Source organism: Spinacia oleracea, chromosome 2 (assembly GCF_020520425.1).
Source record: "Spinacia oleracea cultivar Varoflay chromosome 2, BTI_SOV_V1, whole genome shotgun sequence".
NCBI classification, from domain to species: Eukaryota; Viridiplantae; Streptophyta; class Magnoliopsida; order Caryophyllales; family Amaranthaceae; genus Spinacia; species Spinacia oleracea.
This window is the reverse complement of record NC_079488.1, coordinates 92,029,777-92,046,900: the sequence shown is the minus strand read 5'-3', so window position 1 is coordinate 92,046,900 and position 17,124 is coordinate 92,029,777. Positions and strand designations below refer to the sequence as shown.

The window sequence follows — 17,124 nt, the reverse complement described above, 5'->3', positions numbered from 1 at the left end:
TCGGGTTTGGGTCAAGACTTCGGTTCAACATCAGACCGGATCAATATCGGTTCGGTTCATACCGGATCGATTTTTTCGAGTTAGATCGAACTTTTTCAGATTAGATCATTAGAATGAGTTTTTCGGGTTGGATAGGTTTTTTCAGGATTCAAATTTCGAGCAAGTTATTTCGCTTTAGATTTGGCCGTCATTCATAAAAATATTTAATTATTATTAATTAGATTAGATCCCGTGCACGCACGAATATTCACAAAAATATATTTTACCATTGTTTTGGTTAAATATTTGAGTAATAAAAGAAAATTTCAAAAATAAAGTAGTACGGAGTATAAACGATATAACTTGCATATTTTCAAAAGATTAATAAAGGCATGATATATTTGTAATATATTTTTTAGACTTTGCAAATATTAATTTTTAGAAATAAAATTAATTATAGTTAAATAATTTATTGAAGATCAAATAAATAAGAAATGATAAATTTTTAGTCAAAATAGTGAATCTTTTCCATAAAAGTTAATTGAAATAAATAAATGAATTAAAAAGAAGAAAACTTTTGGCAGGAATTTTTTTCACCAGGAGGTGACACGTGTCACTCGGTGGTGTCTGTTTTAGTATAATGTAATAGATAGATATATATTATATCAGATTGTTTTTGAAAGAAAAATTAATTCATTAATAAGGAGTCATACGACATCTACAAGAGAAATACTGATCTAACAAATACATGACACAATAAATCAAATAAGGTTGAATAAAACTTGCACTGTAGAACATCTCCCGTATATAACAACTTTTTCAGAGAAAAGCCGCGAGGATGATTTCCACTTGATTCATCTGAATGTTCTCAGAAAATTGATATCTATTGCAATTCCGTACCAACGGACCAATTGTACATAAATACACTAGGAGTAAACAACAAACAAAACATACTAAACCAACTCCACCTTAGGGAGACTTACGAACAATGCCGAATTCTGCCCATATGGTAAAAATTTATTGCATGTAAGAGATAATAGCTGAATTAAATGAAGACAAAGGGCCGAAAATAATTAAATTTCCGAAAAACAATTAGACTATTTTCGGCCTACGACGACCAAGAAAATAAACCCTAGAAAATGAGAAAGGGGGAGAAAACGGCAAGAGAGAGTGCGTAATTAATTGAACTCTTGTTTAATATTATATCATATAACAATATTTCTTACAAAATAATTAAGGGATAAGCGTATACGATTCAGAGTTCACTAGTTTATGGTATGATAGTAAACGATAAATGGATACATTTTCACCTAGTTACAAGTGATAATTTAGACAATTCTAGTCTTATTTCTACTCTATTCCGTACAACGTTGGATAGAGAATTGAACAAAACAGAAGAGAAGGGAACAAGAGGGCTGTATTTAAAAACATCAACATAAAATAAAATACAACAGTTTTAAACATGGTAAGAATAACAGTTTTGAGAGAGCATTAATCTGGTATAAATGTAAGTACACATTTTGTTTTTCCTGACTTTTTTTTTTTGAAAAAGAATGAACGAAGGAAATCATTGATATTATATGCTTCTTTGTAAATGTAAGAAAAATCATCAGTTAATTGCAAAATTTTAACTTACAATACAAAATTTCAACCAAGAAAACATAATAGTTGATTGATGCGTCCCAAACTGCTGTAATCCTCGCTTGTACAGTTTCATATAGAAATACTTATAAATGTCCTTTCCCTTTCCTTCGATCATCCAGAGCCTGTTTTTATTATGAATAAAATAAAATTACGGCGAAAATAATGTCAAACCTAATGTAAATACTCGAATATAATTCGTATAACTTAAACAAAAAAAATAAAAAAATAACATACAACACTCTTAAAATATAAAAAAAGCAAGCCAGCTGATCTGTCAGATTTCAACTTTTTTTTTTTCGTTATTAACTTATCAAAAGAGAATAGATGTAATCATTGTCTGAAAATGAGAAATGCGATTGAGTGAGTTGTTTCCAGCAACATGCAAGAAAAGGAAAAGTGATCATCTGTCTATATTCTGTTTTATGCAGTACGGAGTTCAGTTACACATTTCCAATATAGCATCAAAGATAGACACTTTTATCAGTGCAAGCGTTTGACAGTCCTGACAATACTAGAGTACTAGTCTAATAAGTGTATCAGAGAAGTTCAATATTTACAAGTATTTAAGTCAATTCGTGTTTATTATGAGGCTTTAAAGATTCAAGGGGTAAAACTTTCTTGTAATAGGATTACCCTTTTACCAAACAGGAAGCAAGACGTTCACGAGAGTTTCTATGCTTCAAAGGTGTACTGAACTCAAAACAATATGTAGGATGTTGCACAAGCTAGTAAAATGAAAACCAGAAAATGAATATTCATAATAACAAACCAAATGTCACAATTTATAATGACAAACTATGTGGTGATAATTTCGATAACCAAGCAGCAAAAAACATAAGCGAACCACCAAAACGAAGGAAGAGAGTAATTTATCATTCCATGCTGGAAACAAGAAAAGTTACCTTGCTCTGGAACATTCTTATTGTCAACACAAGAGTATCACGCGTTCTGTACCAAGAAATCATAAATAAATTCAAAAGAATAACATTAGTAAAAATAAAAGCTATGGAGTAAAATGAAACTTCTGTTTCACAAGAAGTATTTTGTAGACAAACCAAAAGAGGGCATTCTGTCACAAGATGTGCAGTGCAGACAACATAAAGGGCAGTACATAGTCTGTATCTCAGCTGTGAACTCTAGAATTACGACCATATCTGTTTTAACTTAGCAATTACTCCCTCTGTCCATTATTGAGACCGAGTCGCATATACTATGTCATGATTTCTAGAAAAAGTTCACACAAAAATAAATAATGGATTACATTTCTAATAGTGTAATCCTAATGCAGTTTCATTAAGCTGTCTAGTAGGTTGTATCATCAGTTCTAGAATAACAGCAATAGATTATACGGAGTAGTAAGATAAGATTCACACACACAGATTTTCTCATTTGGGTCCTCTTTGGATTTTAAGGAAAAGTTTGGATATGAAGAACAGGAAATACAATGAAATTGAAGCCATTGCATATACTGACTCAGATATTATGACATCAACAAAGAATTTATTTTTGCAAGACTGATTTATTACCGAACATCATTGTATGTGCTAAAAGGGTGTGAAGTTAAATCCGAACATGTTAGAACAAATTGTGTTGATAATCCACCAGGAATCTTGATCTGCACAGAAAAAACAATGAAGTTATACATAGAACTGCATTAACTGAACAAAGACAAACCCAAAATAATCCATAAATTATTGCAGAAAAATGTAGTCAGAATTCAGAACTGGTGCATGAAAATAGTAATTTCTAGCATATAGTAAAATCACTAATACGAGTCACGGCAAAGGATTTAGGGTCCAATCAGCTCATGATGTAACCCGGCCAAGAGGGTACAGAGAAGCAAGAAGATGTGAGTTTGGGAAGATCCTTAGAGAACTATGGTGATTTCTGGATGAAAATATGAATCAACAATTCTAACGTAAGGTCAGTAAGTTTTTTTCTAGACTCACTCGTGATCTGTAATGGAAAGACATTTGACTCTATCAAAGTTAATCATGGACTTAAGGTACAGGATACTACTTGTTCAAGATGTCGTGAGCAACATGAAACTGCATTCACATGTTGCTTTAATACGAAGAGGCCAAACTCGTACCTTGGTACAGAACCTCTAAGAATGGAAGTGTTACAGCTAGCGGAGGGGTCAACGTGAGCATGGTCCAAAGAGGTTTTACCAAGGTAGAGCCAAAGGTAAGACATGAGGGGTATGGTAAGATATGCGAGCATGAGAAGTTTGGAAAAAGGAATTCCTGGGATTTTGACGTTAAACTGGAGCATTCATGATTTACCTTAAATCTTGAAGGGCTGACTGCAAGAATACATAACAGAGAATGAGGCTAAGGGAAGACAAGTAATAGAACCCAGTAACAACTAACAATACTGATAGTCGGATCTCACACAGTGTGAGCGCACTCATGACACGGAAGTTTGGGAGGCTTTCCTGGAGGGGTAGCTGTATGCCCAGCAGAAGAGAAAAAAAATACACTAGGAAAAGCCCACATCATCCTCAGCTTAATAGCTAATGAATCATTATCGTTCGCGAGAAACTTTCTTCTCCTGATGTGAATCATGTGCCAATGTGTGGAAGGATACTACTGACTTAAATCATGAACTAGCAAATTTGGGGGATCAAGGAAGAAAGGGTGCTGTCAGAGGAAGGTCCCGCTGAGATAATATCTTTTGTTAATGATGACAATTATCGGCTGCATTGTGCATACACAAGTTTATTTATATAAAAACATCAATTTAATGGGCCGTGTATGCATCTAGAAGAGCATCACCTCTTCCAATATGTAGGGACCAGATAGCTTTTTATTCAATGCAAATCTCAAACTCATGCTAGCTAAGTGGAACTCATCTGCTTATCTAGCTTTATCAACTAGAGGAGTTCCCTTCTCTTTGGGTGAGGGTGAGGGTGAGGGTGAGGGTGAGGGTGGGGGAGGAGGTCCATGAAAAACCGATCTGTCCAACATACCGACAAGTTCTCTGAGAATTTCTCAGCAATTTGAACATTTCCTGTCTTATTGATCCTCACTTGAAAGCCTGAACGCCGTAAACTAAAAGTTGCTGCTCCCCAGTTTTCAAACGAGTCCAACTGCTTGATATGCAATAAACAAAAAGATATCAATTCACCGTTCATAAGCCTTATAACACATCATGAACTTATCAAATATGAAACAGAAGACAGAGACAGTATTTCAAGTATTCAGTAATTCCTTTTCCTCATTCTATACAAATGTGTATATTTGTATAAACCAGTCAAGACTCAAGTCACCTAAAGTCCTACAAAATCAACCCAAATAAAAGACACCCTTACCATAGAGGACACTGAAATAAATCACCCCATATCCCATAATATTCACGCTAATTATTCAGCATGAATATTATAAAAAAAAACAATCTCTCTGTTGATGAAGAAATAACTTGCTATGTGATACCGAGTACATATTTATAAACAGAAAGTCAGAAACTAACAGCTTCTTTGGAAGTGAAGGGGTAGAGATTGGTGATTGGAAGAGAAAAGCAAAGAAAGAGATACGTTTTACCACTGGCCATGTTATAGGAAACTAGGAATCTAGAGGAATCCTTTGGAAGGTAACTGCGAAGTATATACAAATTAGAAAATAAAGGAATTCATACCGTTAGCTTTCTTTCCTACTGAAATTTCACCAATTTAGCAGAAAACATGAAGAGAATTTTATAAAGGAGACTTTCTTATCAATAGTTCTCCTTTCCTTCCAATTCTTATATACAAGTGTAATTCAGACCAAATATGGATAAGTTATAATTCTTAGTCCACTTCCTTTACACCTACTCCTTTCGACCTAGCCAGATACCAAAGGACATGAAAAAAACAGAAAGCGGGGTACAAAGAAGAAAACTCATCTCTGCTTTGAGCTTCTTCTGTCAATTAAGAACTATGATAATATCAGCAATAATAAAGCCTCGGTCTCTCAGCGTAGGTTACCTCTCCAAGGGGGTCAAGGTGTCTATCATTTCATTCTCTTTCCTATTTATCAGATCTTCAGATATCAGTTATAAGGATACTTAGTTTAACCAAAGATCTAATAAAATGGATGATTTATTGACATCAAATCTGAGAGTACTGTTCCTGGGTCATCGAAATAGTATTGGTGGAAACTTTTTCAGGTTTCTAAATTGCATTTTTCTTTCAGTTGCAAAGTATGAGTATAACATCTTTGCCATTTCGAAGAAAAAACTAGTAGAGATAGAAGTTTCCCCTTTCTATATGCATTAAAAAACAGAACACCTTTGTACGTTACAGGATGGAGCAGTGCATAACAGCGTCAGCTTGATTTGACATATTCACCCTCACTTTACTTCTCAGGTGGCTAGGGTAGGTAACCATTCATCCAATAATTGGTTGAAACCAAAATTTGAAGTGGGAAAAGTAAAATATGTGAGGGATGATGTTGAGTCTAAATAAGAATGTTAGAGGAAAGCTTTAGCGGGTACATCTCTAGGGGCTTGTATTCCCTTCAGAGTTATGAAGGATTTTGTTAAAGCTCATCAGAATACATACTTATGCAGCAAACATTAGTTCACAGGAAGAAAAAAGAAATCCAGTTCCCCCCCTTCCAAACAACGCAAAAATAGGGACAAAATGTTCATGAGTGCAACAACTCCAACAAAACAAAACCAAACCCTGCTGACCATATGAGAAGAGTTAACTATTGAGTGTTTAAACTTTAAAGCTTGATGCAAATGCATCCAAGAATACAAATTGAAAGATCTCCGGTAAACGTACCAGAACTAAAACACTGAAATCGGCTTGGCCTGTAGAAATATATGAGTCAATCTCTGCTTGCATATCTGGGTCTAGGGAAGAAAACAAAAATTCATTTGAAAACTGGCAAACAATGCTTGAACCAGATTAATCAAGAGACACAGAGCTAATAGACTTACCACATGTTATCTTGTTCTGGTCATTGGCAAAGCGTCTTACTAGTTCACCCTGATAGTTGTAACAGAAGGGATACAGTAAGTTATCAATTTTTCACGAATCGAAGAATGTGATTGTGATGCCTAAAAAGGTTAACATACTGTAAACCAAACTATGCTAGTTGACATACCCATTGATATTGTGTTTTACTGAGAAGAGTGATACGACCATAAAAAAAATCATGATATTACCTCTGGTCCAAATTATAAGTCATTTATAAAAGTTTTTTCAACCCAAAAGGTCAAAATATAGCTCTTGAGTACCAGTATGATGACGGCCAGAATACCATATTGAAGCAACTTGCATGAAATTCGCATCCAACATCCTGATCATACCTACTGGCTAGGGCTTGTTTGTTTCATGAAAATTAAATTTAAATGCTCGTGATGCGTGCCTCACATTTAAAAACATGTACGACAAGTCGACAATTCATAGTATATTAACATTGAAAATACGAGTATATAAATTAGTAAGAGTACTTTATGTATTTAAGGTGGACACCAACTCCTCAGGAGTTGTCTTTATATGTCAGATAAATTCTTCAACTGAGATATATATGCAGTAGAAGAAAATTCATCAAAGTATCAAACTAATAAATGGAAATCCATAACACAACAGACACACGACTCAAGAGAATACCTGACGGCCATTCTCATCCATCGGGATGCACTCAACAGCAATACTTTTGTCAACATCATCAGCTGTAACAACATACTCTGGGTTCGTAGCACCTGAATAATGAACATAGGTTGATCAAAGTGCATCCCAAACTGTGACGTGACAGTGTTGACAGAACATATATATGTAATCTACCTGCACAGGATTAATAATCATCACCCCGGCTCGAGAAAAATGCATAGAAGTATTGTGGAATGTGGATGTACACCATTTACCTTCAATGTAGTGTCTGGTCCCATCTTGGAGATGACGAACCCACTATTATGCATAAGCGTGAAAAAGTGAAAACTTGGTCATTAGTGAGAGAACTGAATATATCCAATATGGTCCTTGGAAAAACTTGCTCTATTACCTGAAACATGCAAAGAGAAGTGCCTCGTACAGGATAACCACACCCAAGAAGCTTGAATCCTGGTTTAGCCTCACCTGTTATTTGGAAACCTTCTATTCCAGGACCCTCTTCTATAAAAGTCAAATGAGTGTCAAAATTTGCAAATATGCAACGACTAAATGACTAAATCAAGTTCACCTTTTAAGATATCAGTCCTATGTATGAAGTGAGAATAATTAAACACAAAATCCTTCAGCAGATTAAAGTACATAAATTAAGCAAGAGAATGTATTACTCACAATTTTAACATCATGCAAGGAGAAAGACTAAAAGAGTAATTTTTGACATCAAGAAAATTTTGATAAAATATGGTGCAATGAAGCAAAAAGAATAATGGTTCTTGGAAAGATGCTATTATAATTATGCATATCTAAATAAATTAATGAGAATATGACTCTTTTCCAACATTGAAGAGATCTCAAAAAGTAGAAAGAAAGAAGACAGAATAAAATAGACAGAGAAGATATTAATAAACAAAAAGGAACCTCAACCAAGAAGACCAGGTATTCCATCACAATTGAGGACCTTAGACACAAAATATTCCAGGGAGTTCATGCATGGCGTAACGTTTTGGACATTTACATCTTTACTACACGCTCTAATTCTTTATGGTTTGTTATTTTGGCTTTTGGCTTGACCTCCAATACTTAATATTTTGGATGTTCAACGGAAATCATCCTGAAAACTATCAGTAAGGAGTAAAAGGGATTACCAAACTAGTTGTCACCTATGACTGCTTTCCTTACAAAACTTCAGCACGGTATCTTCTAATCCTTAATTTGGGACTACACCCAAAAGATTCCCATGCCCATTCTGAATGTTCTCATTCATTTTATGAAAGATCTATTAACATTATAAGTTATAACTTAACATAATCACTATCCATAATCAGTTGAGAAGACTCCTGGTCTACAAACATAAGCCTCGGGGTTACATCATGCATGAAGTTCTAAGACCCGACCTTGTTTTAGTTCTTAGACTCATGTGTCCAGTCCACAAATATCCTCAAGCTTATTTTAGTTTCTTATGAAGACAACATATAAAAGGTACTGTAATATTTCTCCTTTTTACCATATTCCAAAATTTTCATCACCCGTAATGAACCCCTTCTGAGGCACCTAATAAGAACCAATAGCAATAAAACATTTTCAAACAGAAAATTATTGGCATGTCTGCAAAGACTACAAGTAGAACAGTCAGAAATTGGGTCAAACAAAGAAGTCAAAGTTCACGCTGCATATACCCAGACCTCCAAAGCTTCCAGCCTTCCATTCTTGGAAAGATCCGTGTTGGTTGGCTATTTTTGCAGCCATTCCTTTAATGATTTACCATAATACTATTACTACAAACTGGGGTTCAAAGTCAGTTTTCATCCAATTTTTAAAATTAAAAGCAAATAAGAGATTCCGTTAAAGAGGAGAAGTATACATCTACACAGAACTTCATTAACAAGACTAGTTTTTTAGCTCGTGCCACGGCATTTGTTTTGTTTAAAAACGATTTCAAGAAGAAAAAGGAGCAAATCATTGAATGAGAAGAAAATGAAATGAAGGATATGACCTCCAAAAAAGGATATGTGACGACTTATTTTGACTTACTCCAGACAAAAATAAGCTAAGATAAATTCATATAAAATAAGTTCTTTCCAGACACAAACAAGACAAATTTCAGAGAAAACAAAGTTCTTTTTCTCCAACAAAATAAGTTTGGAAAGGACAAGTTCAGATATTAAGTTGAACCACACAAAGCCTAAATTTCTATAACTACTAAGTCATACCCATTTAGCATAAAAAATAAAATCACTTGTTGATTGCAAGAAGGAAGCCAACTTAATTTTGGTAAGAGCATCTCACCTTCGGGTAGCAACACCCCAGTACCAGTATTCACTTCACGCCACACATGATTAGTTGCTGTTGAATTTTCTCTCTGCACGAGTAAACCATAAAATGATAAAATTGATACAGAAAACAACATCTGAATTTTGAAATAATCATGCTGTATACCGTGGCAACATAACCCAATAATGATCTTAGTGAGAAAACCTTAAAAGAGCCCACAAGCACAAAAAGGAAAACATTTGTTGGTTTGGTAACAAGGGTAACCATTTTAACTGGTCCACAAGCACAAAAAGGAAAACATTTGCTGGTTCGGTAACAAGGGTAACCATTTTAACCCGACCCCCCCTTACCCCGCTTCTTGCGGGAGCCTCTTTGACGGAATGGGGTAATGATGATGATGATGTTCTCACTCCTACGAGAGCTCTCATTGTAAACCCGTAGTCCTTCGGTCCTCCCTAGCCAAGGTAGGTTTCTGGAGACATAAGACAACCCCTTCTCTGTCATCATCCTCCAGGAGATGCACCACACTCCCACTGAACTAAGAGTCATAAAGGCTTTGTGTAAAAGCACTTGATCCTAATATCTAGATAAAATCATAAAAGACTGAGCCAAAGTACTCATAAAGAAGTCCACGTAATCACAAAAGGAGAACTTGTTATTTTGGTACAACAGCTAATCACGCATAAGTTAGAAACATTAATGCCATACAATGCAGCACACACTTGGGATATTACAACATTACCACACGCCGGCTAGGAGACAGAACATCTACACTGCTGGCTAGAGAACTGCCCTTATGATATTGGTCACGAGAAAGAATCCTCAACTCCCTTGTTTTTTCCTACAATTAGAGACATGAATTCAAACCTTTATTCCTTGTTATGAATGATTCCAACTGCCAATATTGTGCATATTTAGGCAAACTGAATTCTGAATATTACTCCACTGATTATTTAACAAACACCAGTAATAACATTTAGCAGGAAACGAATTACCTATTTTCCATTGGGCATATGTTCTTGGAGTATGGCTTGAACATAATAACCAAAGTGAAATAGAATTAAAATTGGGAAGAATTCATGCCCGGTTAGCATGATACAAAAAAAAGAGGAAAAGGAAAACAATACTTTCTCACTTCCAAAATTCCACTCCGTAAAATTTAAAAACTTTCACCTGTTTCTGGATGTCCAAAACCAACTGTGTATCTTTTAAAATAATATAATCCAGGGCTTATCTTCTTATACATCCTTTTTCTCTTAAAAAAGTCCATAGAGTGTGATATTCCTTTCAAAGTGAAAAAAGAAGAAAATTGGCTCTCCCCTCCCTCGTCTTTCAGAACTCTGGGAAAGGAGCACGCACACACACACACACAATTCTCTACCAGCTGAAGAAAGAAAAGGCTCTAGAACTTCGGAACCAGTCAATCATCATATGACCACTAGGGTATTTTATGGAACTTTGAGAATTACTCTCCCACTAAGTTAAGCTATCAGGCAAGAAAAATCAGCAATTATTATGTTCTTAATCAATGAGATGTGCGAGTAACTCCAGCCCAATATCTGAACTAAATGACTCCACCTCTTGCAAAGTAACTAATTCGGGTTATAACACTTTATGGACGTTTAATAACTATAATCACTTTGAAGAGGATAGAGTAGGATGCACACAGCATAAAAAGAAAGAGGACCCGGTACCTATTAAGATAATATATAGATCACACTCATGGTGCCTCGGCTCAATCTACATGGTGTCAGCTTTATTGCCAACAATACTATATCCTCATACCAATTTGGAGCTTAAAGATTACAAATTCCATACAAAAGCACCTCTACATAAACACACATGAAAAAATGCAGCCATGTTTGCGTAACCATATTTAAACAAGTCATCACTCATCAAGTCTTGCACATATTTTGATCATTGCAGTTGTTTTCTTTAATTGATATATGCACATGGGGGAAAGAAAAACAGATATATGGTATCGAAACATACACTGATACACTTGAGAGTAATGCAGTAGAGCAGCAAGTATCTGTTGAAAGACTTACTTCTAGATTCAGGTGCAGTTTATCATACAGGTGCTGCAAGTTCATCCCCCCCAACAAAAAGCATAGGAAAAGAAGAGAGTCAATAATACATTCAGAGCTTGACTTTTCACGTAACGCCATAACTGATAAAAAAAAAGTTTTAACAATTTCAAACAAATTGAACCAAGTAATCAACAGTCAGAAATTAGGTATCGAACTCTCTTCAAGTGATCAGGCAGACTTAGGAACCAAGAGCCTGAGTGCACTTTAGATAATCAGAAAGAACCAATAATTTCATTATGTATAGAATGTTGACAATAAGATGATCAAAGTTAGTGAAGATTTTTTAAAAAAAATGGAGGAATGTTGATTTCATTGATTCAAAATCCCTAGATGACTGCTTCTGTGCATTATTATCCATCAGATGTAAAACTCCCCTAATCCTAACTTAGGCTACAAAAATAAGACAAGGTTCAACAGGAAAAATCACCCTTCTTTCATAAGAAGAGAAGGTAAAATTACTTTACACGACTTTCTTGTTGTGTGACTAATAGACTTATGGTAGGCTAATCCTATTTTTTCTAGCAGGAAGGACCTTCGACAACATGACAAGAAACTACCTTTTTACAGCCTTGCATCTTTTTAGACAGAGAGGGAAATTTGGTTAAAGGCATAGCTTTGGATAAGTGAGGCATGGAACTAAAAAGAAGACAACTCTATTTTATCATTTCAATTCTAGGCATGAACATCATCAACTCTGTTTTCTCTTGTAATCTCCTGTCTCCTCATATTCAAAACCTGCAGTAGCTTTAAGATCCAATCACCGGCAATATTTTTGGCTTTATTAAAATTGAAGATTACAAGACCAGAAACCAGAGCTATTATTTTATCATCACAAAATATATGACAAGTTAAAAAGCATGCTAATGATGACTTAATGAGACATTCAGTACTATGACATACTCAGGTCACTCAAAAAAGCACGACAACATTTAGTTAGGGTGTTTTCCAAGTAAGAAAACTCCTACATTTATTTAGGGTGTTTTGCAAGTAAGAAAACTCCTACACCAACATCAATAGATAGAAGACAAATACTGCCCTATTTTACGACTCTCCATACCTTCAGATTCATGCAAAGGGATGCAGCATTTGTGACGCCTGGCCATGTGCCAAATTCAGCTAATAATCCAACCAAAGATGTCATAAAAATATATCTCTGTTCTTCTGCATCCTAAAAGAGAACACGGCTTCAACTATAGCAGAAATTATGCATTAATTATGAGAAAGTGAAACAAACTAAATAAGCCAAATTTAAGAGTTGTAGCAGGAAAGAAAACATATTGAAGGTTTCAAATGAATCAAGTGTTCATTAGACTGAACTCTGATTTTTCCTAACAAATGTTAATGGGGAGTAGGGACTACTATAAAATGATTCAATCTTGAAGTTCTAATCCAATGAAGTTTTTAATCTTTTATTTTGTTGGTAAAAATTTATCACTTCATTATTCTAGGCTATAAGATTGATGTAAGGTGAGAGTTAAGACTGGGTTGACTCTTATCAGATATGGGTTAACCTTTGCGGATGACCTACGTAAGGATAGAAGACTTCTAATTGGATTTGGGATAAAATTGCATACACTTGTCTTGTACACGAATTGGTCAAAGCTATACTACGGGTTACATCACTATTATTGGAATTTCCCATAACCACTATCACCATCCAAATATATAAAAACAAAGTTCTTTTGCTCAATGATTTGTATGCTTACTTAAGATAAGGCCTAAACACAAGTTGTAAAGGAAGCACAAAATAACAAAAGTCCAGCAGCTCCAGCATATAATTAGTGATTTCCCTTTGTCAGTGCATATATCTTTTTCTATCTTTTTGAGGGCTTTGGGTAAGTTGGTTGGGTGCATGGAGAGTTATTTCAAACTCGGAGGGAAAAAACTCATCTTACCTTCAAATCATTGGTTAGTCTTACATTCTCATCGAGGTCAGCTTTTCTGTGAGCCAATTCGTTCAAGGCTGACGTTATCGATTCCTTTTGCTTCTCATCCATAGCCTATCATATCAGGTATTGGATGAGTGCTTATAATTATTCAATACAAAAGAAATTTCACAATAGAAGAAAATGACTTGGAATAAGATTTTTCCAGACGACAGACCATACGCAAATCAGAAAACTTCCTCTCCAGAGCATACTTCTCATTCAGCAGCTGCATCTCCTGTCATTTCAGAGGAGACACAAGCTCATTCCCGTGCAGAAGAGAAGCAACCAGAAAATTAGAAAGTAATGAGTAACCGTATTCTTTAGAACTACCTTGATATGGGCTTGAGTAACTTCCCCCCTAAGAAAAGATATCTCATGTTCTTGTGTCCTGGCTTGCCCAGAAAGTTCCTGCTCGTTAATGTTTCAGAAGTGGATTGATTTTGGCCGAACATAGTTGGAAACAATGGGACAGTAGAGGAAATTAAATGTACTAAAACCTTTTGTTCCTCGGGATTTTTAAAACTGCCATCTCCTTTCAAACCCCATGAAGCAGAATTTCCAGTATCATGCCTAAAAAACAAAATATTATTCCCACCAGAAAGGATTTACCAAAGATATCTAGAAACTTCTACCACATGTATAATACGGACTTACAAAAATACTAACAAATGGATGGGCATGGTGTAAAAAGAGATAACCTGATAGAATTTGGTGTACCATTATCAGTAGACATGTCACCGGACTCCCCCAATTCTCAAGCATGAAACATCCAAACGCTGGAGTGTATATTATCTCCAATGACCAAGTAAATGTTGCATAATTTCTGTCTGATACACACTATCCACTGCGAGAAAGCCCAATAAACAAATTTTAATACATAAAAGACCCCAAAAAAAAAAAACATTACTGAACCACAAGAATTATATTGTCAGTTCTCGTCACAGTGTCCCGGGTGAATTTTGTTTATGTTACCATTTATGTTTTGAGTGTCTTCTGAGATAGCAATAGCAGCCCGTACAGATTTTCAATCAATCACTTTAAAGTTTTAACCACTCGGTCACTCAGTATTTATAACAACCCTTGTTCAGAAAGAACTTATCACCCCTTACTGTCCAAATATCCAACTAACTGAAAGAATGTCAATCATTAAAGATACACAGATTGCTTCCAACATTAAATGACATTTTGAAGACCTAGAAACTGAAAAATGCAACTGAAGTTGAGCATTTTTTCCCTCATTGCGACAACACAACATCAACAATCAAATACAGGCAACCAAATAAAGTTTTCGGAATCGGAACGTCCTCTCTCTTGTTTCATCCCAAATCCATTTTTGACCAGATTTCCCAACTAACCCACATCCAAAAACATTTGATTAAGCACAAAAAGGAACAAACTTTCAATTAAATATGAACAATAAAATCATAACAAGATTCAATAATGTGGAGTAAACGAAATACACAAAATAAAAGTTTTGATCTTTACCTTTTTACCTTATTTCAATCACTCAATAGTATATTGAGCTTCTAATTAAGCAATGGTTGACTTAATTATCTGTAATTACAAGCAATGTAAGGAAGAAAATAGGATTAGAGCGAAGAACTATTCAAAGAATAATGAAAGAATATGATTGAATAAAAATATGAATTGAAAGGGGTTTCTGAGTTGAAAAACCTGAATTTCTACACCCTTTTTACAGTTGGGTAGGAAGGTTGAATACTGCTGATTTTTTTGCTGACTTCTGAGTCCTGACTCTAAGCTCGTTGTTGTTCCAATTGTCACAGAAGTAGACCAGAAAATAGAAAACAAATTTTGTGTTGTACGGAGTAGTTGCCTTTCTCACTATATTTGTTTGCCCCACCCGAACATTTTCTCTCTTCTTTTCCCAACTTTTGGGATTGTTTGGAATGAACGAGGGGGATGGGGAATGCAAGGAGCTCAAAAGGTCAAGGACCATGATTTTCGAACCTTAGCCCGATCCGAGCCAACCAATCCATTTCACACGTTTAAGACTAATCTCCTATTATTCCTAAGAATTCACAAATAAATACTAGAAAAAAATTAGTTACTAAGGGGGCGTTTGGTTGGGGGTTTTCAGGAAAGGGAAAGGGAATGATGGAGCTTTATTCCATTTGTTGTTGTTTGTTTGGTGGTTTTTGTCATTCCCTTTACCCTATTTTCTTTTTCACTTACCCCCAAATCCCTCTACAATGATACCCTACCACCCCCCAAGGTTTGTCATTCCCTTTCCCTTGACCACTCTTTAATAATAATAAATAATAATAATAAATAATAAATAACAAATAATAATTAATAATTAATAATTAATAATTAATAATTTAATAATTAATAATTAATAATTAGTAATTAATAATTAATAATTAATAATTTATAATTAATAATTAATAATTAATAATTATTAATTATTAATTATTAATTATTAATTATTAATAATTAATAATTAATAATTAATAATTATTATTTGTTATTTATTATTTATTAATTATTAATTATTAATTATTAATTATTAATTATTAAATATTAATTATTATTTATTAATTATTAATTATTAATTATTAATTATTAATTAATACTTAATAATTAATACTTATAATTAATAATTAATAATTAATAATTAATAATTAATAATTAATAATTAATAATTAATAATTAATAATTAATAATTAATAATTAATAATTAATAATTAATAATTAATAATTAATAATTAATAATTAATAATTAATAATTAATAATTAATAATTAATAATTAATAATTAATAATTAATAATTAATAATTAATAATTAATAATTAATAATTAATAATTAATAATTAATAATTAATAATTAATAATTAATAATTAATAATTAATAATTAATAATTAATAATTAATTAATAATTAATAATTAATAATTAATAATTAATAATTAATAATTAATAATTAATAATTAATAATTAATAATTAATAATTAATAATTAATAATTAATAATTAATAATTAATAATTAATAATTAATAATTAATAATTAATAATTAATAATTAATAATTAATAAGTAATAATTAATAATTAATAATTAATAATAATAATTCATAATAATAATTCATAATTAATAATTAATAATTCATAATTAATCATAATTAATAATTAATAATTAATAATTAATAATTAATAATTAATAATTAATAATTAATAATTAATAATTAATAATTAATAATTAATAATTAATAATTAATAATTAATAATTAATAATTAACAATTAACAATTAACAGTTAATAATTGATTCATAATTATTAATTAATAATTAATAATTAACAATTAACAATTAATAATTAACAATTAACAATTAATAATTAATTTAATAATTAATAATTAAAAAATAATAATTAATAATTAATAATTAGTAATTAATAATTAATAATTAATAATTTATAATTAGTAATTAATAATAAATAATAAATATAAACAATGAATATTAAATAATTAATAATAAATAATTAATATTAAATAGTTAATATTAAATAATAAATACATAATAAATAATAATTAATAATTAATAATCAATAATGAATAATAAATAATTAGTAATAAATAATAAATAATAAATATTAATTAATA

The 17,124-nt window shown here is 32.6% G+C and overlaps 1 protein-coding gene across 6 annotated transcripts; it reads right to left on the bottom strand.

Annotated features, from left to right (window-relative positions):
* Positions 1–1,377: 1,377 nt before the first annotated feature.
* Positions 1,378–15,423, bottom strand: LOC110790084 (uncharacterized). 6 transcript variants are annotated; one of them, XM_021994821.2, is made up of 20 exons: positions 15,183–15,423; positions 14,994–15,062; positions 14,207–14,352; positions 14,006–14,078; positions 13,839–13,916; positions 13,684–13,743; positions 13,476–13,580; positions 12,638–12,748; positions 11,539–11,571; positions 10,233–10,331; positions 9,506–9,578; positions 7,614–7,723; positions 7,477–7,519; positions 7,223–7,314; positions 6,547–6,595; positions 6,389–6,459; positions 4,595–4,714; positions 3,150–3,238; positions 2,526–2,571; positions 1,378–1,745 (listed from the first exon to the last, which is right to left on the bottom strand). In XM_021994821.2, exons 3-20 carry the CDS (start codon positions 14,239–14,241, stop codon positions 1,707–1,709), a joined length of 1,326 nt encoding a protein of 441 aa, XP_021850513.1. In that variant the 5' UTR covers positions 14,242–14,352; positions 14,994–15,062; positions 15,183–15,423; the 3' UTR covers positions 1,378–1,706. The 6 variants fall into 6 exon arrangements, with proteins under 6 accessions (XP_021850513.1, XP_021850511.1, XP_021850518.1 ...); XM_021994819.2 differs by having other exon boundaries at positions 4,595–4,717; positions 15,183–15,412; XM_021994826.2 differs by having other exon boundaries at positions 4,595–4,717; positions 13,839–13,896; positions 15,183–15,412.
* Positions 15,424–17,124: the final 1,701 nt, after the last annotated feature.